General features: G+C 40.2%; 1 protein-coding gene across 1 annotated transcript in view; it reads left to right on the top strand.

The window, feature by feature from the left end:
• Positions 1–24373: 24373 nt before the first annotated feature.
• The window catches only part of UMODL1 (uromodulin like 1), a 39616-nt gene continuing 37554 nt past the window's right edge, over positions 24374–26435 (top strand). Inside the window, exon 1 of the mRNA XM_042866806.1 lies at positions 24374–24491. Coding sequence (XP_042722740.1) covers positions 24374–24491 — 118 coding nt within the window. The remainder of the gene's footprint in view (positions 24492–26435) is intronic.

Below are 26435 nucleotides of genomic sequence, written 5' to 3'. Positions count from 1 at the left end.
CAGATGCAAATGCTGTACTCTAGGGCCAAATTGCGTACACTGTGCAGTTTTTTTATGTTGACATTTATTTCATTTTCAATATAAAAGTATTTGGAATAGGGTCATATCCTAGAACTAGGCTGTATTTTTCTAGATCTATTGTTTCAAAATTATTTTTGATCTGCAGACCCCTAAATTTTTTTAAGTGAAGGTTTGATTCCTGTGTCATTAATTTAAAACTAGTGGCATCAGGTTATTTTATTTTACAGAACTAAAGATGAAACTCAAATCTCAGGTGCCCATAAGCACCATATACCAGAGAACACCTGGTTCTGAAGGAGAAAGGATAAATAACAGACACCAGAAAGAGTGACACACAGTGTAACTTTGCTTCATTTTGGTGGGGGAGCTTTGGCTATGAAGAGCAGTAAGATTGTTTTCCGTCTTGGTAGATTCTTGAGTCTTATGGCCAGACTGTACTCCAAGGGCCTTTTGATACTCTTTGTATGTATGCCACGTGTACATCAGGATACACTGCTGCCACATCTCCTCCTTGCAGGCAGTGTGGCTTCTCAAAGACTACCATTCTCATGTAGCTGCTGTAATAGCAGAAATACAATACTGCAAGGGCCAGAGTGTGATGTCTTTGTTGTTTCCAAGAAACAACAATCAGGAATTATTGCAAGAAGTATTAGAAAGGGAGTTAATTTGTTTCTAAAAAAGTGCCAGCTCTCTCAGGTGGCACCCAGACAGCTTGCTGGTGCTGTAGAGCATGCTGACTGCTCCACATTCCCTCTGGAGCCTCCTGAATCACTGGGAAGTGTAGCACAGAAAACAGCCACGTGAATCACTTCCTCTCTGCCACTGTGGTATGCTGCATATGTTCCTGGAAATACTAGAGGTCTACCATAATTGATTCCAAATATTCTGACAAAACACAGGTAGCTTACATCTTGCCACACAAGATTTTCCACCTCATTGCACTGTTTCTCATTGCTGACAGCTGTCCATGAAAAAGAACAAGTTTTATTTCTGATTGTTACTATGGTCATATAAAACTTGCCATAATGACTGTTAATAGGTAGAAAGAGATCTTATTCTTGCTAGCGAGAACCTGTCACCTCTTGTCACAGAAACGCTATGCTACCACTAGTCATAGAATGGGAACAGACTGATAACTAGGTAGAAAAATACGTAATGACCATAGTACAAAAATCACAGTGTTTCCATAACCTGTGTTAAGCATGGTGTGCAGATGAAATTCTTTCTGGAGATTTTAATTTATAACAGGAAAATAACTATAATAAAATCTAATGTAAAACTCGGGTCTCCACCCGTGGTATTGCAATTTCTGAGTGCCAATTTTCAAGCTATTTTTGCTGTCCTTCTCATTCTTCTGCAGATAGCAGAATCTAGTTAATATTTTCCACTCAGAATCCACATGCCCAGCAGCTCTGGCAGTTTCAGATAAAAGCTGCCAGATAATGACAAGCTAGATAATGTTACCATAGAAAACTGCTCAATAGGAAGAGGTACATACCTATTTAAAAAGCAGATAGAGTGTTCCATGGGTCAAACAATGATTCAGAGAGGTGTAAGCTTCAAAATATTAAGGCATTCATTCTCTAAGCAGGTAGATGGCCACAGCACCACAGTAGTTGTTTAAATGAATTAGTATCTTTATTTCAGACTAGTAAGCCATTCGTGGATACTTGCAAAAGAATGCTGACTGAAAACCATGAGAACAACTGAAATACACAATTTGCTGTGTGCAACAGATAGGGAGTGATTTTGTTATCAGTTTCCACAGCTCCGATTAACTTCAGCTGGAGTTTGGTTTCTCAGGTCTGCTAAAAATAAAATGCAGTGTATTCTGATTACAGTAGACGTGTGTGAGACAGGTTTATGAAGTAGCTTGGATTTCCTAGTTACACATGTGTATGTCCTGGCTCTTTATTTTAAGCCAACTGTATGTATAGAAAGTCATGAAAAAGCCAGTGGAAAGACAGACGATATGGCAACTGTATTCCATAATTCTATCCATATGCTGAAGCCAAATGAAGAAAAGCAAAATGAAGTGTCTTATTCTTGTTACTAAAAAAAAAAAAAAAGAAAGAGAAAAAAAAAAAGGAAGGAAGACTCATGTTTAGCAAAGATAATTCTAGGAAAAATTAAATGGGTATAAATGGATTGATAGGGGCAAGTGTGCATCAGTTATGTTTATTGACCAATTTTCCTGTAAACATGGCGTTAGGGACCAAGTTGCTTGGCAGGGAGCACTGTGACTGTAGTCTTATTTCTCTGGAAGGTGTATAAGTGAATCAGAGAGCACCAAAGAGTTGTTACTGCTGTGGAATATTTTGAAAGTCAGCTTGATGCTCTAGTGCCTCAGTAGCAATCAGACAGTTTGGCCTCAAACAACAATCTTCTGAGAGTAAGAGATTGCACAGAAATGAATACCAGTTTTCAGAGCTGCAGCAAATGCATTTCTGTTTGTGCACAACATAAGATGCCCCAAAAAATTAGAGTATGATGAACACATTATTTTTCATCTGAGTAGACTTTATCTGAATGCTAGAAAAGATCTGTGGTAATTTCCAATTAAATAAAAATGCAGAAGTCAGGAAGCAAAACTATGGCTTACAGAGAAATTGTCTGCATTTGATTGCTTGATCAACTAATGTCTGAAATGTTGAGATGTTGCTATATGGCATTTTTTAATATTATTTTATGCAGCTTAAATTTGTCACATGCACTGTACCCAAGGGTGCTGTTATGTCACTGGGTTATTTCACACTGCATGTTTACATGCTGCTCCTAAGACTACAAAATACACATTTGAAGGAGAGTTTGCAGTCTATATCAACTTTAAACTGGACGTAGTGCCTTTTTGTTCAATATAAAGCTATGACATTAATCTGACATCAGGAACTGAAACTTGCTTTTGGGCTGTGAATACAAAATACTGCTCCATAACAACCGAGGGTCAGCTTTTGCAGTTTTATGGCCCATGCAATCTTACTGATGGCATCTCAATACTGATTTATTCATTTCTGAGTATGCAGGTCAAGTGGCATGGCAAAAATAAACAGACACCGAATTATTGATGTCTCTGTGTTTATGCTACTGGCTGAAATTCTTATTGTCAGTTCTATACCATCAATTTACATTCCGTGTGTGATGAAACCAGAAAGAGGATTTGTTTTGAAATGCTTTTCAGTTCTGATTGCCTGAAATCTGTGGGAGGGCCGGGGAGTAAAAAAGCCAGTGCTCTGGAAGAGGTCTTTTCACATGACCTGCCTTTCTGCAAATGTGATGCTCTTCCCCCAACTTCCCTGTGGCAGTTCATTGTATATGAGCCAATTATATATGGACAAGAGAGGCTGATTGCCTCTCTAGCAGAAGTATCTTGCTTAAGGCTCAGCTGTCTGGGATGTGTTACTTTCTGCTTGAGAGGTGTACTGGTGTGTGTTTACAGACCATTATGTTTACAAGGCATTTTGAACGCTGAATATAAAGAGGCAAAACTTGGCCATGCCGTCACACAGTTGTCTTCCCCTCCCTCAGTTGCACAAATGTTATCACTTCCAACGGTATCTGTTGGTTATTGCAGCAGAAATGCTAAGTTACAGCCAGAACCAGTGATTGAGTGCCTGGTGGGAAGGCAGGGACAAACCAGGGAGCTCAGGTGCATGCAACGAACTGGAGTGACCAGAAGAGATGGAGCCAGGATCCATCCCTTCCCAGACCTCATTGTAGGGTTGGTAGTGGAGATCTTGCTGGAGATCCCTGCCTACCTGTGGCCTTCTAAGGGTAAGCAGCTTTTTTTCTTTTGTTTCTGTGCCTATGGCTGTTGCATTTGGACTTATCCTCACTTGCTGCAGCCTAGGACTTCGCCATTCTGCTATTATCGCTGTGCTTTCCATCAAGTTACAGTTTTACAGTTATGTTGACAGGAATCATCACTGTAGAAAACGCATCACCAGTACAACTGGAATGCTTGCTGGAGATCTACAGGACAAATGTTTCTGATTGGAAACGGCTCACTTGGTAAAATCCCCTACAGTGTTTTTGTTGCAAGGCTCTTCACAATCTGGTGACTTCTTACTACCTACATCTTTGTGCTGTCATGGAAAATCCCCAACTCTTACACTTGTGCATTAGCCAAACTTCCCAAAGTTTTAATCAAGGTTTGATGATCTTAGGGAGCTCTCTACAGAGCTAACTAGGTAGCACATCTCCCACCCTGAATCCTCACTTCTTGTCAGAGTCGGAAAGTCAGTGAGCTGGAGTCAGTGAAATGGAAATGTGGAATGGAAGACCTCAGTTCTTGAGCCTGCAGAAGGATTATAATGTGCAAATGCACGGGTACTGCATGTGTGTCAGTGCACAATGCGTAAGTGCTGATTCTGCTGAAACCGTGGACTTCCACCTCGTGGCTGGTGTGCTTTTGGGCTGATTGCCGTGAAGTCTTAGCACTGCAGTGCACGTGATGTGCGCTGCCACAAGTTACTGAGTAACTAACTCTCTTTTTTTTTTTTTTTGCAAAAAAATTAGGAAGTTGAACAGAATCACAGCACACAAAAAAAGAGGAGATGCAGAGAAATTTTTGCCTTAAGCTGTTCTCTGATTTTGTACAGTGTTGTTTGTATGTCTGTACTGTAGATAGGAGAAGACATTTGACTAGCTATAACGTTTGAGGGCCTAGCACCCAAAAGTCTTTGGCTTTAAGATTAAGCTGATATAATCTCACACTGAGTTAGAGGATGAGGGCACTTATCAGATAGCTCATTTAAAGCATAGAAAATGCTGAGAGACATAAAGCAGCATAGACAGCCCTAGCTGTTGTGTCTACAGTGTATGTGGTCATTCTCTCGTTAAGATCTCTTCATATTTTCAAAGTAATACACGAAAGTATTGAGGTTGTCTTTACATACAAATGAGATGCTCGCTGTTGGAGAGGATCTGGTGGAAAAAAAACAAATTTTCCGCTTGTGAAAAAAAACAAATTTAAGCAGAGAATGTCATGTTGTCAGAATGGCATACAGGGTAATTGCTGCTGGAGCCTTACAAGGCTGACTTGCTTACAAGGGAGATTAGCTCAGTGTTTTCCAAACTAGAAGAGGCAGTAGGCTGCAGTGGTTTACAGCAAGTCTTAAACCCTGACATCAGTGGTTGAAGAATCTGACTCTCCAGTCTTGTCAGCAGATGCTGAGGTTGCTGGAATGGTGTGCTTGCTCCCAAACACCTGCAGGAAGGTGCGATGTGGAACAGGAACTTTGTCTTCTGCTCCCTGGCATACTGCACAGCTGCCTGGGCATCTTCTTTCTCCCGTTCAATTGGACATTTTTTCATTTAAACTTGGGCTGTAAATTTAGGAATATGTGCAGGCTCTCTGCCTTGGAATCTTTCTCTGTTGCTTTGCACTTGCTGTAGACACACTGTGATGGAAGCTAGCATGTGGTCTTATTTCCTCTATTGGTACATGGATGACCAACCTTTTGGCTTGCCTGGGCCAAGAGTTATTGCCTTGGGCCACATATATATAGGTTACTCCAAAAGTAATGCCTCCTGTTTTTTTTCCTTGGAAACGGCAACAGATACAATGAGCGCAGTAACACTGTTTGATAGAGCAAATTCTCAGCTACAAAAACACTGTTTTTGTCACCACCGTTAACTGCGTTTTTGTCAGCGATGACCAGGAGCCTGCATGCCAAGCCAATGTATTAAAAGGCGTAAGGTTATTTGCCAGAACTTGAGTTGGCACTGCACTGTGCGTCATGCCCTGGTTTCAGCCCAGGTAGTGTTAAGAGTGCACCGATGTTCAGTTGGTATGGAGCGATAGGTGCATGGCCAGGTTTCTGTTGGCCCAACATTTTTGAAAGATTTTAGCTGGAATTATTTTACTGTTAAAGCTAAAATGACATGCTTTCTTCCCTTATATGCTTCATCAGTCCTTCTATTTTGGGTCAGATGATTCATCCCTGCATAATTGCTGTATTTCCATTGCCTTAATTGGGTCTTTCTGAGGCGTTACAGTCTATATGCAATTGACGAATGTTACTTGAAGCATCATGCAGCTTTGTCCTTTCCTTCCTATTTTCCCTCTGTCATTGTCTCTGCTTTCCCTAATTTCCCCCCTTCACCAAGACCAGCTCTTCATCCAAGTGTGTACCAACATAGAGACAACAATTTCTTGTGTGTATAGTGATTAAAAGCTGGGCTCAAACGAATTACATGCCCTTATGTCTGTTGACTGCAACTGGTGGGTATGGAAAGTGTTCTAGTGAGCCATAGCTTGACAAATTATCCTTGCCAGCTCAGCTGAAAACTCTGGCTGGAAATGTGTTTTTAGCCAGTGGCAAAGTATCACTGAAGAGGTCGATCATGTTTAATATTTAAAAGCACCATTTACAGTGCCAAATTGGTAACAATTGTTTTGTGTTCAAAGACGATGAATGCATTTACATTTTAAAGGAAGTGTTTGAAGTCACTGTTATTCACAGAGCTCTCTGTGTGAGATTTTAAAGCTGAGAAGGTAAAGAAGACTATGGCAATCATAGGGTGTACGATGCATGTAAATAGTTCATAAAACCCCTCATTAACCCTGCATCGAATTTATAGCTTCTGACAGAGCTTTTCCTCTGAAAATGTTTTAAGCAAAAAAAAGGATATTGATATAGTGGCAAAACACACAGCAAGTGTCAAGTCATAGCAAGTCGCTGAAAGCTGTGACTTCAAGAAAGAAGCAGCAGCAGGGTTCTTTTAGCAGCACGTTGTTACCCATTGGGAGATTTTGCCACTGGTTATGGTGGCTTTTCTGCCATCCAAAGCAGACTCCTGTCTAGAAGTTGTGCTGTAGCCCATGCATGGGCTGGGCACGGAGTTCCTGTAGCAAGTGATAGTGTGTCCAGAGCATGTGAAAGCGTTGACACAGAGATGGCTCTCAAAGCTCAGAAATAGGCAGTTGGAAGAGCAGTATTACAAGTACATGATCAAACTCTTAATCCCCTTTAAACAATATACTGATCGATACCAATTCATAGCTACAGATTTTAGTGGGTTACAGAGATCAATTTGTTTTATACTTTGCTCAAGTTTCTGGACATCTGTTTAAGTATGGGCTCATTAGAATATAAAACCTAGGCAAAACTTTGCATTGTGTTACTGATGGATGACCTAAAAATAACAAATTCAGAGAATTCTCTCAAGATATAGCAATAATTTCCTGTTGCCTGGCAATATCTTCAGAACTGAATACAGAACTGGGAATTTATTTTATGATGCTGAGCAGAAATATTTGCTTACAATTTTCCACTGTGATTCCCCCAGGAGGAAGAACCCATGGCTCACATAGATGGAGCAAATGTTAATGACACCTTCTATTCATCTTGGCAGGTTTATGACCAAATTTCTGTTGCTCTTTCTGTATTTGCATAAATATTTACTGAAATATATCTTTGCGTTTTCTCAAGAATATCCCACTTATCTTTGATGGGAACTAGTTTGAAATAGTTAAATTTCTTGTTGTAATATAATTTACATGTTAATTTATTTTTAAATGTTTCCTTTTAATAATCCCGCCTTTGCCTGGCATGCATGCATATTTTGCCTGTCTGCAAGGAGGACTAGGAGTTTTTCTAGTGTTACTGTAGATGACATTTTGTTACCCATGCAGTAAATGTGATTTGTTTTAAAGAGAGCCTCTTATGCCCATGGTGCTATGCTTGACAGAAGAATGCAAAGATCCAATTCCATAGTACACTTCAGGCAGGTAAACTGCTGCTTACTCCTGAATATCAGTTGTTTCTCCCATTGCTTGTAGAACTGGGATATTTTTGTGACTGAATTCAGCCTCCAACAAGTAAAAAGATAAGTTGAATCTCTTTGTCCTCCTGAAATATACTGATCAGAAGTGGATGACAGCCTTCCTTCCTTCTTGAGCTTCTTTCTTGGACTTCTTGGGTTAATTTTGTGCTATGACCTGGGATACACCCAGTCTATGCCCTCATTCTGCATTTTTTGGAATGCATTAATGCTGGAAATAGGTTTATATGAACTGACTCTATGAACAAAGTCATGACATAAATCATTTGGAGCCATTCTGATGACAGCCACAGAGGACTTATTACACATTTAGAAAACAAATGCTTGCTAAATTCAACAGTTTCAAATAGTTTGTGTTTCTATTCATTGTTGTTATTGTAACATTTGGTCAATCCCTCGATAACAGTAAACCCCCAAATCTCCTTTTATGGTAAATTCTATCAGAGCAGATCTTGCTGTTGATGGGAGAACTGATCAAAATTGTGTTTAGCTGCTGATGAGCTCAGATGAGCAAGTGAGATTTTCTTGTTTTTCTTTTGTTTACATAGTAACTGTATCTTTCCTTTTCCCATACAAATACATGTCATGCAGCATAGCTGAGATGTGCTGTTTTGGGTTTGTTTTTTTTTTTTTCCCCCCCCCCAGAAAAAGTTACTAATGATCAAATGATTTGAATGCTACAGTTTGGAAGCAAGACTTTTCAACAGAAAATGTTCTAATACCCTACAGGACAAGATCTGTCACATGTCAAGGCCACCTTGTCATACCTGCCTCCTAAAAATAATGAATTCTGTAGAGAATATGATCAGGTTGCCCAAAGCATTGAAATCTACTGTTTGAGTCACAGATTTTTGCAGCATCTCAATAGTTTTAAACGTAACCTCAGCAGAAGCTGCTTTTGACCATACAGGAAAACAATCAAGACATTATATTGATCCTAAATTGGTCAGATAGTCTTTGAAGAGATTTTGAACAGATGCTCGAGCACGCAAAAACAAAATACATTTCATTTGCTTTCATAGCAGCTCATTGCGTAATGTGATTTAGTTTGAATACAGAGAGCTGGAAAGGATAAACAAGTTAATAAGGTGCTATGGGACTTGCCTTTATGGTGTGCATGTAAAGACTTGTTAGGGACAGAGACTGGGACTAAACTGATAGATAAAGGCTTCTAGAGGGTGTTTACAACATCCTCTAATCAATCCAACATGAAGGGAGCCATTTCCCTACCCCCTGATTGCATACAATTGCCCGAGACTGTAATGCGTGCCACGGTTTCTATTTCTTTTTTTTTTTTCTCCTTTGTCTTATCTACCTGCATCAGAACTGATTCTTCTTTGTCACAGTTCTTTTCTGTATAAACTGTAATGTGTGAAGAGTGCAATCCTGGTTGAAAAATATTTCAACAGGCTGAGACAGTTTCATCTTTTAAATTTAAATATTAACCCTATTAAATATAATTCCCCTTGCAGTTGTATGTGTATGCACACATACATGCGTGTACTTGTATGCATGTGTTATATATACATGTATGTGTATTTCTGATTTAATATAAACAGATACATATATACAAACCTATCATTTGGTGAAGATTAGGAAAAAAAAAAAAGCAAAATATTCATCTGTTTTTAGTATTCAGACTGATAAGAATGTAAAAGACAGAAGGGGATCTAAATGCAAATTAGTTTAAAATAAACCCTTCTGCCTGGATAATTATTACTGCTGCTTGTAGAAGATTTTCTTAAGTGGACACTGTGTTATGTGTATAACCCTTAGCCTTCTGGGAAAGCAGTCCTCCAGTTATTTTTACACAACTCTAGATTGAAAATCAGCCCATTTGGTTAGAGACTAGGTGGTTGCTTAATGTAGGCACATGACTTCAAAATTCAGATACCTAGCTGCTTTTTCTAAAAGTAAACTTCCCATTTTTGCACTTCACACTTCAAAAAGAAAGGAGATACCAGTTTTGTTGAAAATTGCCTTTACCCCCTCTGGGTGGTATCTCCTTTGGAGGGTGTTTCAGCCTCTTCTTAAAGGTGTGAACGATCTGATTATTCTTCCTTTTTTTTTCTGCACCAGGGAAAAGAGAATTACACAGAAACCATTATTCTTGGTCTGTATCACCCTTGGGTCAAACAAAACTCCAGGTAATTAGTTAAGCTTTTGGCTGCTTTCACTGCAGCTCTTCAGAATGCAAAACTACTTCAGTCATGCCATTTTTAATCTGAAAATACTGTTTTAATTGTGGATCATGTGATACATGTTTTTCTACCAAGTCCTTGTTGTCATAAAGATATACTTGCTATTATGACGGTCCTTTGCTGTCTCTCCACAGCATGAGTTTTCTACTTTGCTGTTAAGGATACATATTCACCACTTCCTGGGAGAAGCATAACATTTCAGCGCTGACATCTGGGTGATTTTCTCAGGCTGCTGATTGAAGGTCTGCCCATCTGCTGTTGTTTATAAGCCCCTGGGACTCATCACAGGAGCTTTTTCAGTGCCCAAAGTTGTGTTAAGAATTCTTGCTCCTCTTGCTTCTGGAAGAATAAGATCCATCAAATATGAATCTTTAGTAAGCAGGGAATCAGACTTCTCCAATGGTTTTCCTCTTTGCTGCATGATTAGAATCAAGGGCATACAGGCAAAGCATGCATTTACTGTTGCAATCAGCCTAGCTCTTACTTCCTTAAATCCCTTGCATATAAGGCATAGAAATCTTGTAGACTCTTATAAGGTGTTTTCTGACTTTGCCAGGGATCCTGGTCCATCCATTCCACTAGATGTCTGAGAAGCCAAGAGCAGCAAAATAAATGAAAACGTGATGGATGAAATCCTATTTCATTTGCCTCCTACTTTTAAAGAAGTGAATGTGCAGGTTTGTGTCTCTCATTAAAGTGAAACACATAATGTTATCAGCAGCAGAATGCTTTTGAGGAGATTGATATGCCTTTGGCTTCCACATTTCAATGACAGCTTTAGACACTGGATCTGTTTATGAGCTCTTGAGCAGGACAATATTCAGTTTATAATATGTCAGAATTTAGTTACAAAGATGAAGAGTGAAGGAGTATGATGTGCGCTGGTATTTATACTTGGCATTCGAATGATAAGCCAATGTTAATCATGATGACAATCACGTCATCATCCTTCAGTGGTAGCGTTGGCATTACTGTATCTATAAAACAAAGACCTTATCATTTTCAGCAGCAAATAATGGAGAAAATACTCCCTGTCCCAGAGCACTTGAAATCCAGATATCACAAAGGACAGGATTATGTGCCTCCTTAACCAAAGCCAGATGTTTGATTTCAGGAAGGGAATTAAAATTTATTTTCACTAGAGAATTTTTCTCAAGCTGAAGGTCAGCATGGGAGAAAGCACACAGGAAGTTTCCCTACTGGCATTTGTGCTAATTAAGGGTGCAGAGCAGATTCAGTAGATAACTCACTGTTTTCACAAGCCAATAAACATTTTGAAAAGCATCTCCCTTTGAACTTTAAATATCAGCTCTCACTATCTAGTAAAATGTGATTTACTTATTTTTAGCTTAATAGACCTGAATACTTTCAGTAGTTTTTGTTTGTTTGTTTGTTTGTTTAACCAAGAAAGTAGTTTTTCTCCTATTCTTATGGTATGTCACTACATTTTTCTCTTCACTTGAGGATGCCAAAAGTTGCCTGGAAGTTCCTTTGTGCTCTGAAGATTGAACTCCAGATCACCTCCTTGTAAGACATCCCTCCTTCTCCTTGATTAGATTTGCAGAGAAGGTAGTTGATTGTTTTTTGTCTTTTTTGAATTACTAAGCCTATGATGCATTGTTGTCTTTTTCCAAGCATTTTGATTTTTGCTTCCCCTTTTGGCACTGTGGTATAGTAGAGAAACTGTAAATGTTTGTGGCAGCAATTCTTGCTGTAAGGAGATAGGGATGATTTCTCTTTCCCGAGTGCTTGGAGAAGCAGACAGAGCTTACTGAGGCGGGGGCTGCCTGGAGGAGAGGGTAAAGGAACAGAAACAGTTTTCCTGGCATCAGAAGTGGAAAGCTCAGTGTGAAAAAAATGTGCTGTGAGGGAATGTGAATCTTCCCCAGGATGATGGGAAATTCCTACTGAAGAAGGAGCTTTCCTCCTGCCTGTACAGAGTCCTGCAAATTGCACCCCCTGCCCCAGGGCTGGAGGCCAATATTAGTCTTCCCTTCTTCCGTTACTTAATTCACAAGTATTGACAGAATAAATCTCATTAACATGCAGGAAAACACAGTGCCAGCTGGAACTTTGTGCTGCTCTGTTTAAGTAGAAGCTCAAACTCAACAGGTGTTTCAGATGACAGAAGTCATCTGGTGGGCAAACCCATGGCAAATATATCCGAACAAAATGTGGAGTCAGAGCAGGATGCCAGTTGCCTCTTGCTGAGTAACTCAGAGGGAGTTTTAGCCAGTCAGTACCTTCTAGGCAACCCTGGATAGTTGTTCAATCCTGGGTTTGCTCTAACAGGCACCCTGAGAAGTGGTTCTTACCAACAGTTCATAGTGTGCTTTTGGGGAAAGGAGATGATCAATGGCACGGAAAACCTATAGATCCTTTGGTTTTAATCACCAAACAGAAGTCATTTCAAAAATAACAGCTACACTTAACAGAACTCCAGGAATTTCTTAGGGGGGAAAAAAAACGATAGAGAAGAGAGAAAAGCATTTCCTCACTGGATACAGTGTGATCTGTGAAACTACTGGGGAATTTTGTATTTGTTCACATTCCCACAGGGACACTGATTTGGATTCATAGCTTGTCTGGACATTTTGGCACAAAGATTGACTCTCTTATTCTTTTTCTTGCAACTGAAGCTTCTATTCCATACTGTTTTAAATTACTTTGTGATTTTTTTTTTTTTCTGCATGTCCAAAAAGCCTATCCTTGCTATCTCGTTTATAATTAGTAATCCAATTTGTCTGAGATGGTCACAATTACAAGAATTAGCAGGAAAAAAAAAGAAACAATATACATCCTCCAAACAACTCACTGCATTCCTTCTTCTAAAGAAACCTACTCAAGGGTTCATACCTTCTAACCAGCTTAAAATGTGCAGCTTTTTTTCAAAGCTTTCTTGAAGTCCTTCCTCAGTATTCACACAGCAGGAGCGGGATGCCATAGTTTGCCCTGTTGTATACAATAGTTTCCCTTAGTCCAGCATTTCTGCTTGAAAAGGCCCCCTGTCCTTCTTTGCTTTTAATTGAACTGGATCAGGACCACACAGAAACAATTTTTCTTTAGGTCCTTCAATGTGACTTGTTTCCCGTAAGTGTTTAAATATAAGATCATTTATTGATCTGCACAAATGTAAAAGATTTTCTAGGATTTGGATGATAGAACAGAATCTGCAAAAATTTAGATAAATCTCTCATCAGAATCATAGAATCATAGAATCGCAAGGTTGGAAATGACCTGCAAGATCATCTAGTCCAACCACCCTCCCATTCCCAGTACCACAAGCTACTAAACCATATGAAACACGCATGGTTCTCTGTGTACTGTAAGGATCAGGTCTTTTGTTGACTAAAAATGAGAGACTGTATATTTTGTCTGTTACATTCTGTGCTTCAGACCTGTTTAAAAGCAGGTAGTGTGTGTATGCGTGTGTGTATGCATGTGTGTGCAAGTGTGTGTACAAGAGATGGATTCATGAGGATAACTGTCAGTGGAGTGCACGATTCTTCTGTCATTCCCATCCATATTGTGGCTGCAAGTCAGACATGCTTGGGAGATGTAAGAATTGGGAAGTTAACCTTCTTTCAAGAGGACCAGCAGGTACTTTCATTCAAAAGAAGAGTAAAGGCAGCTGTATATTTGCAGTCATATAGGGCTGTTCTTGAGCCCTATAGCATTGGATCAGCAAGAAAGTATGAGATTGGTTTGTGATCTTGTTCCTGGTCCTTTGCTACATTGAGCCTATAGTCCAACCAGTGAGATAGAGAGGAGAGCCTCTGGTTGCATGATACCAGCCACAGTAGTCTTGACTGCATTGGGCCTCCAGGTTGACTTCACCAGAGAGCAGAGCTCAGCGCTGCCCCTCGTTCTCTTCTTGAGGAGCTGCAGCTGCCATGAGGCTTCCCCTCAGCTCCTCTGCTCTGGGCTGAACAGACCAAAGGACCTCAGCTGCTTCTTACACACCTTGCTCCAGACCTTCAGCATCTTTGTAGCCCTCCATTGGATGCTCTCTAATAGCTTTATGGCCTTTTTGTACTGTGGCACCCAAACCAGCACCCAGTGCTGGAGGTGAGGCTGCACAGAGCAGAGGAGACAGCCCCTTACGTTGCCCAGCAGCAGTGCTAGACCTGATGCACCCTGGGTACAGCTGGCCCTTCTGGCTCCAGGGTACACTGCTGGCTCAGATTCAACTTACCATTATTTAGACCTTCCAGATTGCCTTGTGCAGGACTGCCCTCCAGCCTCTTGTCCTTGAGTCTGTACATATACCCAGGGCTGATAGGACCGAAGGGAATGGCATGGAGCTGCTCCAGGGGAGGGTCAGTTTGGGTGTCAGAAAGAGGTTCTTCACCAGAGGGTGACTGGGCCCTGGAACAGACTCCCTGGGGCAGCAATCATGGCCAGAATGCTGGAGTTCAAGAAGCATTTGGACAATGCTCTCAGACATAGGGTTTGAATGTTATGTGGTCTTGTGTAGAGTCAGGAGCTAGGCTGCATGATCCTTGTGGGTACCTTGCAAGTCAGGGTATTCTGTGATTCTATAATTCTAGACTTGGCCAATGTAATCCATGGATTACACTGAGCAGATGAGACCTTCTTACTTTTCTTTCAAGTAGGCCTTCCATAGAAAAGGGACTCTCATCACCAGGACTTCAAAAACACCGGCTTCTAGAGTTATACACAAGTACGCTATGAAATGTCTCATATGGGATGTACTTCACTGCACCACTGCTAAACCACGTAGGAGGTGTGGCCAGCACTTGCATCTGATACCAGACTCAATGTTGGCAGTGGGACCGTGTCATCAAAGCACAGGAGAAAACAAGACCTCCTCTGTGCTGAGGTTGCACAATCGCTGCTCAGTCAGAGGAGCAATGACAGGCAGAGGTTCAGCATGACTTCCGCCTGACTCATAGTTTTTCCCACTGTTACCAGTAAGAACTTTTTCCTCATGAGTCACTTTAATACAGTTTGTGTGTGTTCAGGGAAAAACAAAACCCAAAGATTTTCCCGAGGAACAGTTTGCTGTTAAGGCAGAACAAATCACTGAATGCAGTTAGGGACTTCTATCTGCACAGATGAGCTGATTAACTCCTTGGAGTTCCATCGAGTATTTTTTTAATATTATTTGTGAATATCCAGTTGTGTGTAATATATTTGTCTTCAAAATATATCTGTAAAATATGCAAGTGTTAATATTCCACTTTATTATTATTATCATTATTATTATTATTATTATTGTTATTATTATTATTATTATTTTGAAGCTCACAGAAACAAGAACTCCTTCAAAACTTCCATGTTAGCTATCATCCATTGTTACACAGACACAGCATATGCTGGTAAAATAGTACTTTCCCTACTTTTTTTTTTTTTTTTTTTTTTCCAGATGACAGAAGCAAAAGTATATTTAAAATATTGTAAGCATGGCTTCCACAGAATCTGAAATGTACTTTCTGCCTCCCTATGCTGTCACTGCACTGGCAAATTCAGCCGTTGGGTCACGCCTATGGCCACACGCAACGTTGTTTTCAGGGAGCTCAACTCAAATCCCAAAGCAGCATTTTGACTCTGAGAGCTGAACTTTTCAGTCCTCAGGAGTGGTGACACTTCCATCTATTCTGGCCATCTGCTGTGGTCATAGTCTGGGCTTTCTCAGGCTGACAGAATGTAATCACACTGAAATGATAGCAGACTGAAAGAGGTTCAGAGAAATTTACTGGCAACTGATTCTGAAAGGTCAGATTGAATGACTGAACGGTTCTCAAGCTTTAGGTTCTGAATACATATGAGGTACATGAAGACATGATGGCTTCTGGAGAATGGAGCAGCTTTTGTTATATTCCCATGGAGTTCAAATTCATAGTCCTGCATCCTGCACACAAACCAATCCATCTTGAAACACCATAACCACTTTGGGCATGTGATGTAGAGATTACTTCATAGGCAGAATAATGTAAAGCAAAAAATAATGTCACAGCAAGTGACTTTTCTGTGATCAGGATCTTTTAAATGACTAAGTAAATCAAAAGTATACATCTCTAAAGAAATAAATATGTAAGAAGTGTGATGATGACAAAGCCTGCCCGTAGACACAATGTTGTAATTACTGATAGTACTGTCTAGGAGAGTCAAATCCTATGCATTCCATCTTTGAACATCTGCTTCTCACATGGATTTTACCTGGCTTTTATTGGCCTAGCCCTTCCTTGTATTAATTGCATACTTTAGATCAATTCAGACATTGCAAAAGTAATTGCAGAAAATATAAACAACAGAGCCAGGAGAAAGTGAGCTCTAATGAGCTTCTTCCAGAGTACACTCCAGCACTCTACCAGCACCACATAACCAGAAATTTTACTCCACTAAACATCTCTCCATTCCTCTCCTTTGACCTTCCTCAACACCAAAGCAAAAGTGAGCAAATTTTCCACTGGGTTCCTAAGGTAATACTTAGTGGAAAGGAACAAGGGAAAAAGAGCAAAACTAACTCTACTTGTGAAACACACCAATGGTTACTGAAAGTATCATTATGTGATCAGCCATACGTGTACATGTGGTCAGTTTTCTAAAATGATTGACAAATCTGTCTAGCTTCCCTACAGAAGTCTCTGTATTTATCTACATTAAGTAAGCACAACTCATTAAAGCAGCACCAATAATACGAGGAACATATGCTACTTGCCTGGGATGCAGAGCATCATCTTAAACTTTTTGTCATTGCTTACTTCAGTGAAAGAACTTGTCTGGAAGATTTTAAAATGGCTGAACAGGTATAGAAGGAAAGTAAGTACACTTGGCTGAGAGTTGTCTTCCAGTATCCGCATGGCTGAAAAACCACATTGTTGAGTGCCTGAATGGTTGTAATGCTGAAGAAATAGTGCAGATGTTAATCAGAATCTCAAAGAATTTGAAAATCACAAGATTATTCGTGGTTACTCTTTTATATCCATTTCTTATTTAGATTTCACCACATTCTTATCTCTGAATTGCAACGATGGATTTGAAGGGTGGACTATTCACTGGATAAGGAGTTGGTTGTATGGTTGCAGCCAGAGTGTTGTTACCAGATCTGTGTCCAGGTGGAGGCATGTGATGAGTAGTGTCTCTCAGGACTGTATCTTGGGATCAGTGCTCTTTAACATCTTTATCAACAAACTGCATCATGAGTTTGAGAGCACCCTCTGTAACTGTGTGGGTGTCACCAAGCTGAGTGGTGCAGTTGATAGAAGAGAAGGAAAAGACTCCATCCAGAGGGATCTGGACTGTCTTGAAAAGTGCGTCTGTGTGAACCTAATGAGATTCAACAAGGCCAAGTGTAAGGTGCAGCAATCAAGTCAGGGCAATCCCAGGTATGTGTACAGTCCAGGAGAAGAAGAACTTGAGGGCAGCCCTGCAGAGAAAGAATTGGGGATTCTGGAGGATGAAAAGCTGGACATGAGCAAGTAGTGTGCACTTGCAGCCTGAAAGGACAACAGATTCCTGGGCACTAAAAGAGGAGATGCCAGCAGGGAGAGAGAGGGCATTGTCCCCTTCTGCTCTGCCCTTTTGATGCCCCACCTGGAGTACTGTGTCCAGGCCTCGGGCACTCCGCTCAAGGAGTGGAGCTGTTGGAGTGGGTTCAGAGGATGGCATGAAGGTGCTCAGAGGGCTGCAGCATCTCTCCTATGAAGAAAGGCCAAGGGAAATGGGCTTGTTCAGCCTGGAGAAGAGAAGGCTCCGGGGAGATCTCATTGCGGCTTTCTGGTACTTAAACAGAGCTTATAAACAGAGGAGGGACTGACTTTCCACAGTCTTACAGTGATGGGACAAAGGGGGAATGGTTTTAAACTAAAATAAAGGAGATTTAGGTTAGGTACTAGAAAGAAATTCTTTATCAAGAGAGTGGTGATGCGCTGGCACAGCTGCCCAGAGGAGCTGTGGTGCCCCATCCCTGGAGGCATTCAAGGCTAGGTTGGATGGGGCCCTGTGCAGCCTGAGCTGGGGGGGGCAGCCCTGCCCACGGCAAGGATTGGGGTGGGTGGGATTTGAGGTCCCTTCCAATCTAAACACTTCTGAGATTTTATTATGGACCTGTGATTAAACAATCACCAGTTTTGTTTGAAAAGGAGTTTCTTTATATGTTTTTAGGAACCATTTCATTCACCCTCGCAATGAAATGGCAACTCGCTATTGTTTGCCTTATCCTGAGTATAAGCCTGCTACAGGTGACAGTCATAAGACTGAACTGTTATGAAAGTTATATGCATACTTTTTAATAGTCCTAAAGCTGAGTATGTACCTTAATTTTTTAGAATAAAGCTACTTATAACTCTTTGGAGGATTGTCTTCAGCTGTGAAAGTACTCAGCAGTGAAGGGGGTGACATTTGTTTCATAGCTAACTCTGGAAAGCAACAGCTGTTTAAGACACATGGCAGCCCTATCCAGTAATTTAGATTCTAAGATGGAGAACCCAAAGGACATGGGGGTAATGGTGGACGGCGATCTGGACACGAGCCAGCAATGTGCCGTTGCAGCCCAGAATGCCAACTGTGTCCTGGGTTGCATCCAAAGAAGTGTGGCCAAGAGGGATAGGGAGGTGATGCTGTCCCTCTGCTCTGCATTGGTGAGACCTCAGCTGGAGCACTGCGTCCAGATGGGGAGTCCTCAGTACAGGAGAGACATGGAGTGTGGAGTATGTCCAGAGGATGTCCACAAAAATGGTCCAAGGCACAGAACACCACCTCTACAAGGATACACCTCTCTCCGGGGAGACCTGAGAGTTGCCTTTTTGTATCTAAAGGGGAACTGTAGGAAAGAAGGGGACAGATTCTTTAGCAGGGTCTGTTGTGATAGGACAAGGGGAAATGGTTTCAAACTGAGGGGAGGTTCATACTGGATAAAAGGAAGAAGTTTTTTTTACAATAATGATTGTGAGGCACTGGAACAAGTTGCCCTGAGAGGTGGTGGATGCCCCATCTTTGGAAGCATTCAAGGTTGGGCTGGAGTGGGCTCTGAGCATCCTGAGATAGCTACAGGTGTCCTTGTCCATTGCAGGGGAGTTGAACCAGGTAAACTTTAAGGGTCCATCCCAGCTCAAATGATTATTTGATTCTATGATTGTATGATTCTATGAAATGCAATCCAGTTCAGATGTCAGTTTGGGACTATCTGTGTTTGAATTTGACCAGGACATATGCTTGCAGAAACTGAAAGTCATTTTTAGGAACTGTAAATATTTTTGGATAGTGCTACCTGTAAATTTTCAACCAGGATTTTTTTTTCAAAAAAATTCAGATTGACCATTGGAAAAAATAAAAAAAAGTAAAAAGCCATGAAGTAAAATATTTCTTTTTGCAAGTCTTCTTTTTTGTTGTTTGTTTAAAATTTTACCATTTATTCATTTATTGAGTCAAATTACATGCTCTGTAAAGTCTAAAGGCAGAGACTCCCTGCTGCCTCTGCATGCTATTAGGAGATATAAATGGTGCACCTGGGACATGCAAACCAGTCAGGAAGCTTGGTGCAGGCAGGAGAAGAGGTGCTTTGGTGTACGTTCTCCTTAGACACAGCTGCAATGTTTCCAAGCCAGTATATATCTATTTACTTGGTTGAAGTGTTCTCCTATACCCATTTCCTAATTTTCACCAAAGGCGTTTCTCATTTGAAGGCCATGGCCTTGTGAGTATTGGAAAGGTGTTTGCCTGGTAGTGTTTAATGGAAGTGATATTCTGCATGTAGAGAAATGAAAGACTTTGTGGTTCCAGCACCTGTACATCCGTTTCTACCTTAAACACAAAACTGCCTAGGACATTGTTATTTGTATTTAAGTACAAGTCTGAACGCATTACAACAGCTCAAAAATCAAATCTGTGATTTTCCACACTTCACTGTCAGTTCCTCATAAAATACCATGTTTTGTTCAGTCCTTTACATTGTATCAGCCAAGTGATTTTGTATGGAAGTTTATTGTCCTGCATTGTAAAGCCGCAGGCACATTTCTACTGGGAACCTGCTGTCATGATTTGTGTGATGAAAAGAAAGGGATTTTAGTGTCTCAGATGTACTGATTCATGATCTGACTACTAGGGATTCTTGTTTGCCCTGGTATTGCTCTAGTTTATGTGATGCTGAAATTGTGACGAAATGAGGAGCACTGTGAGAGCAGCCAGTAAAAGAGCATATGTCCAGTAAAAATCATGGACAGAGACGTACTCTAAGTGGGTTTGTATTCAAGATACAGAGTCATAAGACCTAAAATCAGTATTACCTGACATGTGAACAGAAACAAAAATTCATGTTAAATCTACCTGAAAGCTGAGGTACATAAACCTGCCTCCTAGCTGTCAGGTATTCGGGATGAAGAAAGAATAAGTGCTGGGAAGCATAAATATGGACTAAACCAGGAATTTTTAAATGCTCAGCTTTCAGAGTGATGCCGAGGTGTGAAGTTGGGCAGGCAGAAGAGGTAGGTTCCCTGGAGAGAGCACGGAGGAGAGAGAAGCAGCAGAATTCCCACTGGAGTCCCTTTGTTTCTGTTGCCAGTAGCTAACATCCACCTGCAGCAAGCATAGAAACTGTGCTGCCTCCCTTAATTCTAACATCTGGAAGTGAGGAAGATCGAGTTCAACTGCTATACAAACAAAACAGTAAGAAGGGCCCATCTGGGTCAGGCAATAAGATGGTCAGAATCCCTCCTCTCGTGTCTGTTCTTATCCTCTGGGCAGCCATGCAGCAGGGAAAGGGGAATGAAATCACAGGTGAGTGATGCAAAGCTGCACAGAGAACCACAGCCTTTATTAGGACAGCGTGTGTTAGGTGTGGGATGTGTCTTTGTGTGAAATAAATAAAACAGTCTGGAGAATGGGGAAGGTCACAGTGAACAATTAAGAAAGCGCTGTTGACAATTAACCGAACGAAACCTCAGCAAGCCAAAATAGAGCTTTGTCTCCAGCTCCTGGTCCCCAGGCCTTGTGATTCCTCTGTGCCATAGATGAAGGAGTAGGATTGTTGTCTTATGTGCAGAAATGTGTGAATTTTTATGAAAATTGTCATTAAAGGAAATCTTTGTAGGAAATTATATATGGAAATGTACCTGGCAAGTTCTGAGAGATGCCTAAAATGAGATGGTAGGTGACATGCTTAACTTTCACATATGTTGTAGGCTGCAATTTGGAAGAACCGAGTCCAATTGCTAGGCTTTAAGTGCTAAATTAAATCCTAATGTGTTCTTAATTTCTAGGTTGATTTATTTCAATGAGAAATACTGTGATTTTTGGCTGGGTTTTGTTACATATTTTTTAATTAAGTGGTTTCGTAAGTCTCAGTTAAAATCTAAGCCATATTTTTAATTCCTTGCTGGCTTCTCTGCTATTCTGCCAAAGCCACTTTTAAAAAAGCTGTTGCAAGAGATCAGGGGTTAGCAAAACCCTGTTTGCTGCTGTTAAAAGTCAGTGGCACAGACTTAAAAAAAAACTACAGTTTGGAATACCCAGAAAAAATTGAGTTCTCAAGCCATTTTTTCCCTGTGTCTTGGAGCCTTTGCTTCTTAACAGTGCTGCGTTTGGCTCTGCCCCCTGTGAACCTGTTCCAACAGATTACTTCTGAGGTTACGTCAAGGCAGGAGAGAGACTTGTCCCTGGCTCTTGCTGTCCTCCAGCTAAAGTTTTGGCAGATTCCAGGTCATGGTGGCATTTCTGGCCTTGGAGCAGCTCTTGTGAGGCTTCTAGAACTGTGACTAAGTCCGTGGCACAAATGTTATCAAACTTCATTTGTTTTGTTTTGTTTTGTTTTTTGCTGATTTTTTTATCATGCTCTCAGGTACTGACTCTGTTCTGGATTTGGCTTCCAGTTCTGAGCAGCCTGCTCCTAACGTTGACTTTCCTTTCAGCTTCTAAATGTTGGTTTCTACTAAAAAAGAAATTGCTTTAATGTTTTTTCCTCTTGTTTAACATAATAAAATTAATACTTTCTCTGCCAGTGCAGAAAACTAGTGATTGCTAAAATAAAAACTTGAAACCCAAAGATGACAAGTCTAAGGTAGCATTGCCAATGCCAGCTGATTCCTTTCCGCTTTGCTATTGACTTCAGCTCTGTACTGCTGGAAAAAAAACAGCCAATGCTACTTGATTCTGCTTGATAGTGCTTTAATCCCATAGATGGGGGGTAATAACAACTGACAGCCAATTCGCTAAGGAGCACAAATTGATCTAAGTCACATTGCTCAGCTGGAAACCGCTGTCAGCAAATAATTGAACTCTATGAGTGCCAAAATTACTTTAAACTGGATCAAAATGATGGTAAGGTTACTGGTGCTGCCTTCTAGTCTAGTCTCTTTATGTACCACCATAGCCATGTCTCAGACCTTCTCCCTTGGCTTGAGCAGCCTCATTCCATACCTAGGATCAGTGTTTAAGTATGAAATATGATTTCATATCTGCACTGACAGCTGTAGCTTCTAATTATAGACTGTGTCTAATTCTATACCATTTTGTTCTCAGTTTCATACCTGTATTTATGTTGCACATTGCTGTGAAGCCTAAGCCAGCTCAGCTGACTCTGGAATTTCTAGCTTTTTAGTGCTATGTCCTTGCTGCAGCCTCAGCTCTGCTCTGAAAACACTGATCTCCAGCGTTCTCCTTACTTGATTGTTTGCTTTGTGTTCCTGCATTGCTCTAACCATGGTAATACATCCACAACCAGTATTTTTTTCTCTTTTCCCCTCACCCTGATTGATATCCTAATTTTAACCAAGTAGAGAGTCCATGGATGGACATGGGCTTTCATGATCTTTCCATCCTCTTCCTGGATGAAAACCTGCTAAGTCACTTGGTGGAGTAAGCCAGCTTGAGAGACATATGGTGACCTATGGTGTCTATCCCATGCATTGTTCTAAACTGTTCTTGCATGACAAATGGATCATCTTCTTTTACCATTGTTATTCAGATTGTACATGTATCATCTGTTTAGCTGGAAAGCTAGATGTGATAAAAGCAGAGGAGTCCTCTTTAGTTTCTTCTTCTTAGATTTTTCATCTTCTCTGGAAAAAGGTAAGCTGTACAAATAAGATAATATTTTAATTTATACATATTTTAATTTTATGCTTATGCACACTGTGTTAACTTCAGTCTGTTGTCTGGCTCTGGTCCCCTAAGAGTTCTCAGAAACAATCCTACCATACTCTTCAGCTAAATCATGTTTATCCTTATTAAAGCTTCTTTTGCTTTGACTAAAGGATGATATAGGCCTTTTTAATTCTATCCCATCTCTTTCCCAAATGGGACACAGGGTGAGTCAGCCCTAAGTATAAGGCTTGTGTAATATCTCATTAAAATACAGCCTGGTGTCTGTAATATGGCTGTAGGTTGCTCACTGCTAATTCAGCTCTGTTTTTTTTTTTTTCCTTTTACTGCTCCTGATCAAGTACTTGAGTTTTAAGCAGAACACACCCTGGTTTCAGAACCTCAAAAGTGGAGTTCCATTCTCAGACCTTTGTGACATTATGTAGCTAATGAACTTAGCACAATTTTCATTTATGCTGAAGTCAGTGAATCGCAACATCTCTCAAAGGACCTGATCTAATATTGTTTACAACAAATGCAGAGAGGCAGCAAAGAAGCTCCAGGAATACCTTTTGTGCCAGATACCTGAAAGTCCTTCCCACTGATGTATGAGTACCCAGTTTTAGCCTAGGGCAGTGTCTGAAGGGTGTCTTTTCCAGACATCTCCTGTGACTCGTCTGCCAATGAGTTGCTCATGCTTCCTTCCATTAATAGTCAGCAGAGCTAGATGAACACTTGGGCAGTGTGAGCCTCAAGTGGACATCTGAAGTACTTGGATGACTCTGCTCTGGAATTGCCTATTCTGTTTCACAATTCATTTCTATTAATGGATATTAATTTACACTTATTTGAGTTAAATTGCCCTTTTTCTGTGTTGTTCCTGAAAGCACTGAGAAATCTTTGAATTCTTTGCCAATATGCATCCTTTTATGACTGAAGCAGTTGCTGTGACAAGCAGTCACTACTAATTCTTTCTTCTGTCCATTTTCTGAGGTGATGTTCTTCCTAACATCAGCCTATCTGGAAATCATTCATCTATATTGATTCTTTTAATGTTTTCTCATAATTTTTGATATTTTTAACTTATTTTTAAGTATTTAACTAATTTTTAACCATTTTAAAATTTAATTGCAGAGAACATGTGCTACTATGTGAAAAGTTAGGTCTGATCCCTCTCTTTCCTGTTTTGTTTTCCCCTAGAAAGAGGCCTCTCTTTGCTAGGCTATCATCTGTGCAACTATAGCCTGACCAGAAATGTTTTTAAAATGGTTGCCTACCAAACGTCCTTTGAGAAAAACACTTCCTGTGGTGGATGGATACCATGGATGGTATGTCCCCAAATGTACTACAAAACACAGTATCATACAGTTGAAGTCCCTGAGACCATCAACTTTACATACTGCTGTGAAGGATATGAGCAAGTTGGGCTCTACTGCTCTCTAGGTAAGTTTTAGTCAGATTAATTGTTAAAATAAATGCTTTTTCCGAAAGAGAATTGACTTGAAACATGTAAATACTTAAGTCAGTTCTTGGAAATAGATTCACTAAAAGAAGTAAGTCTGCAAAAATCCACAGTGAACTTAGTCCACCATGATAAGGAGTAGAGCTGAAACACTAATGCTCATGGTTCTTCCTAAATGCCACACTTATTCACCAAAATATCAGTTTCCTGCCTGCTAACCCAATTTTGGTGTTAATTTAAAACAACCTGAGGCTTTGGACAAGATGTTACCACCTGCTTTCCTACCAGAAGCATATTAGGATCCATTCTCTCAGGTACTGCCTTGGTTACTTAGTGACCATTTTAGTGGATCTGATCTAACTTCTGAGTTACAGTAAGACTCTACTCTAGAGGACTTAAACATCTTTGACCGAAGATGGAAGCTTTTCCCACTTCCCACATGAGTATTACCACATTTCAACAGGAAATTCTTTACTTTAAACAAGAATTGACTCAGAATTGGAAGGCATTTTTTCAGTAAAATGGATTTCTAGAGAATCTCCAACGGGTTCCTCTAACAAAGTCCCAGTATTTGTTGGTCTACTAAAGTAAGTTTGTGTAACATGATGCGTTTCCAATAGCATTAAAATGGAGCAAAATGTTTTGTTAATCCTTTTTGGTAAAGCAGGGATTTACTTTGATTTATATTAAGTTCTTTAAGAACTTCTCTTATGCAGCTGAAGTTATGCTTGTAAAAAATTTATTCAGGTAGCATTTTGCACTGGATTGTAAGTATTTGTTTGAGAAGACTCAAATTACACTCATATGTATATATATATATTTAATTAAATGCAGCTTTTTCTTAAAAGTTGTATGATTTTAACCTGAACAGGCATCTCAGATTAGATAGGATAGAACTAGACTGTTCCAGCACCCAGAAAACTTCTACAAAACTTAATGTTGTCCCTGATATTGCTTTTTCTTTGTTTCCCCTTTTCATGGGAATTTACATAATGTCATCACTATGACAAAAGAGCAAAAAGGAAAGGTCCTATTGCAGCCCTGGATCTCCTTTTGGGTCACAAATTTAAGTGATTGAGTTCTATGGGAATGCCCCTGAACTCGTCCCTGCATTGAATCATGTAATGACACATGCGAGGCTATGAGCTGTATGTCTTGTCATGGGATGTGTCAAGATGTTCATCCTACCTTAAAATTACTTCAGATCATTAGAAAATGAACCTCCAAACATTTTTTTTACAAGATTCTCTCAACAGTTGGTAGAAGAATATTGTATCTAGCAGGAAAATACTTTCAACAGAAAGACCAGACCCTTCTGACCCAGAAGACAGAAGTGGTCATTGTGTTTTATTCTTTAAACAGTTTGCTAAAGAAGAAGAAAATCATAATAAGACATACATCACCCCTCGCTATTGTACCCTGCAGTTTTTTTTGTCTCAGTGACTGTGGTGGAGTGTCAGCCAGGGCAAAATGTGACCTGCGGGTTACAGTATTTCCAGGCAATCTTGTTTGACAAGCAAAGGACTCACCTAAAATAATGCGTATTTTCCAAACAGCAGTTCCAGGCTTGAGGAAGTCTCTAGTATGTCTAATTAATATTGAATAATCACTTCAGTAAGGCCCTTTCTATATACACACATGTGCACGCGTGTGTGCACATGTGTAGAGTAAATAAATTAACCCAATGACAAGGTTGAGAAGCAGTTGGAGAAAACTGCTTTCTAATTCCCTAGTGCAAGGAAATAACTGTGTCAGCCAGATGTTGGAGAGTGACTGGCTAGTTCTGGTTGTCTCTATTCACACAAGAAACCCCTTGAGGAACTGTGATTTTCAAAGTGTTTCAGAACCTCTGGAAATCTTCCTGGTTGGATAAAAAGTCATCTTGGTTAACACTTTCAATATTTTCCCCCCAATAATTACATGCC

Source organism: Lagopus leucura, unplaced genomic scaffold (assembly GCF_019238085.1).
Source record: "Lagopus leucura isolate 7727_CA_CO unplaced genomic scaffold, USGS_WTPT01 Super-Scaffold_100001, whole genome shotgun sequence".
NCBI classification, from domain to species: Eukaryota; Metazoa; Chordata; class Aves; order Galliformes; family Phasianidae; genus Lagopus; species Lagopus leucura.
Note: the sequence above shows the minus strand (reverse complement) of the source record. Positions and strands in the feature narration are given on the sequence as shown.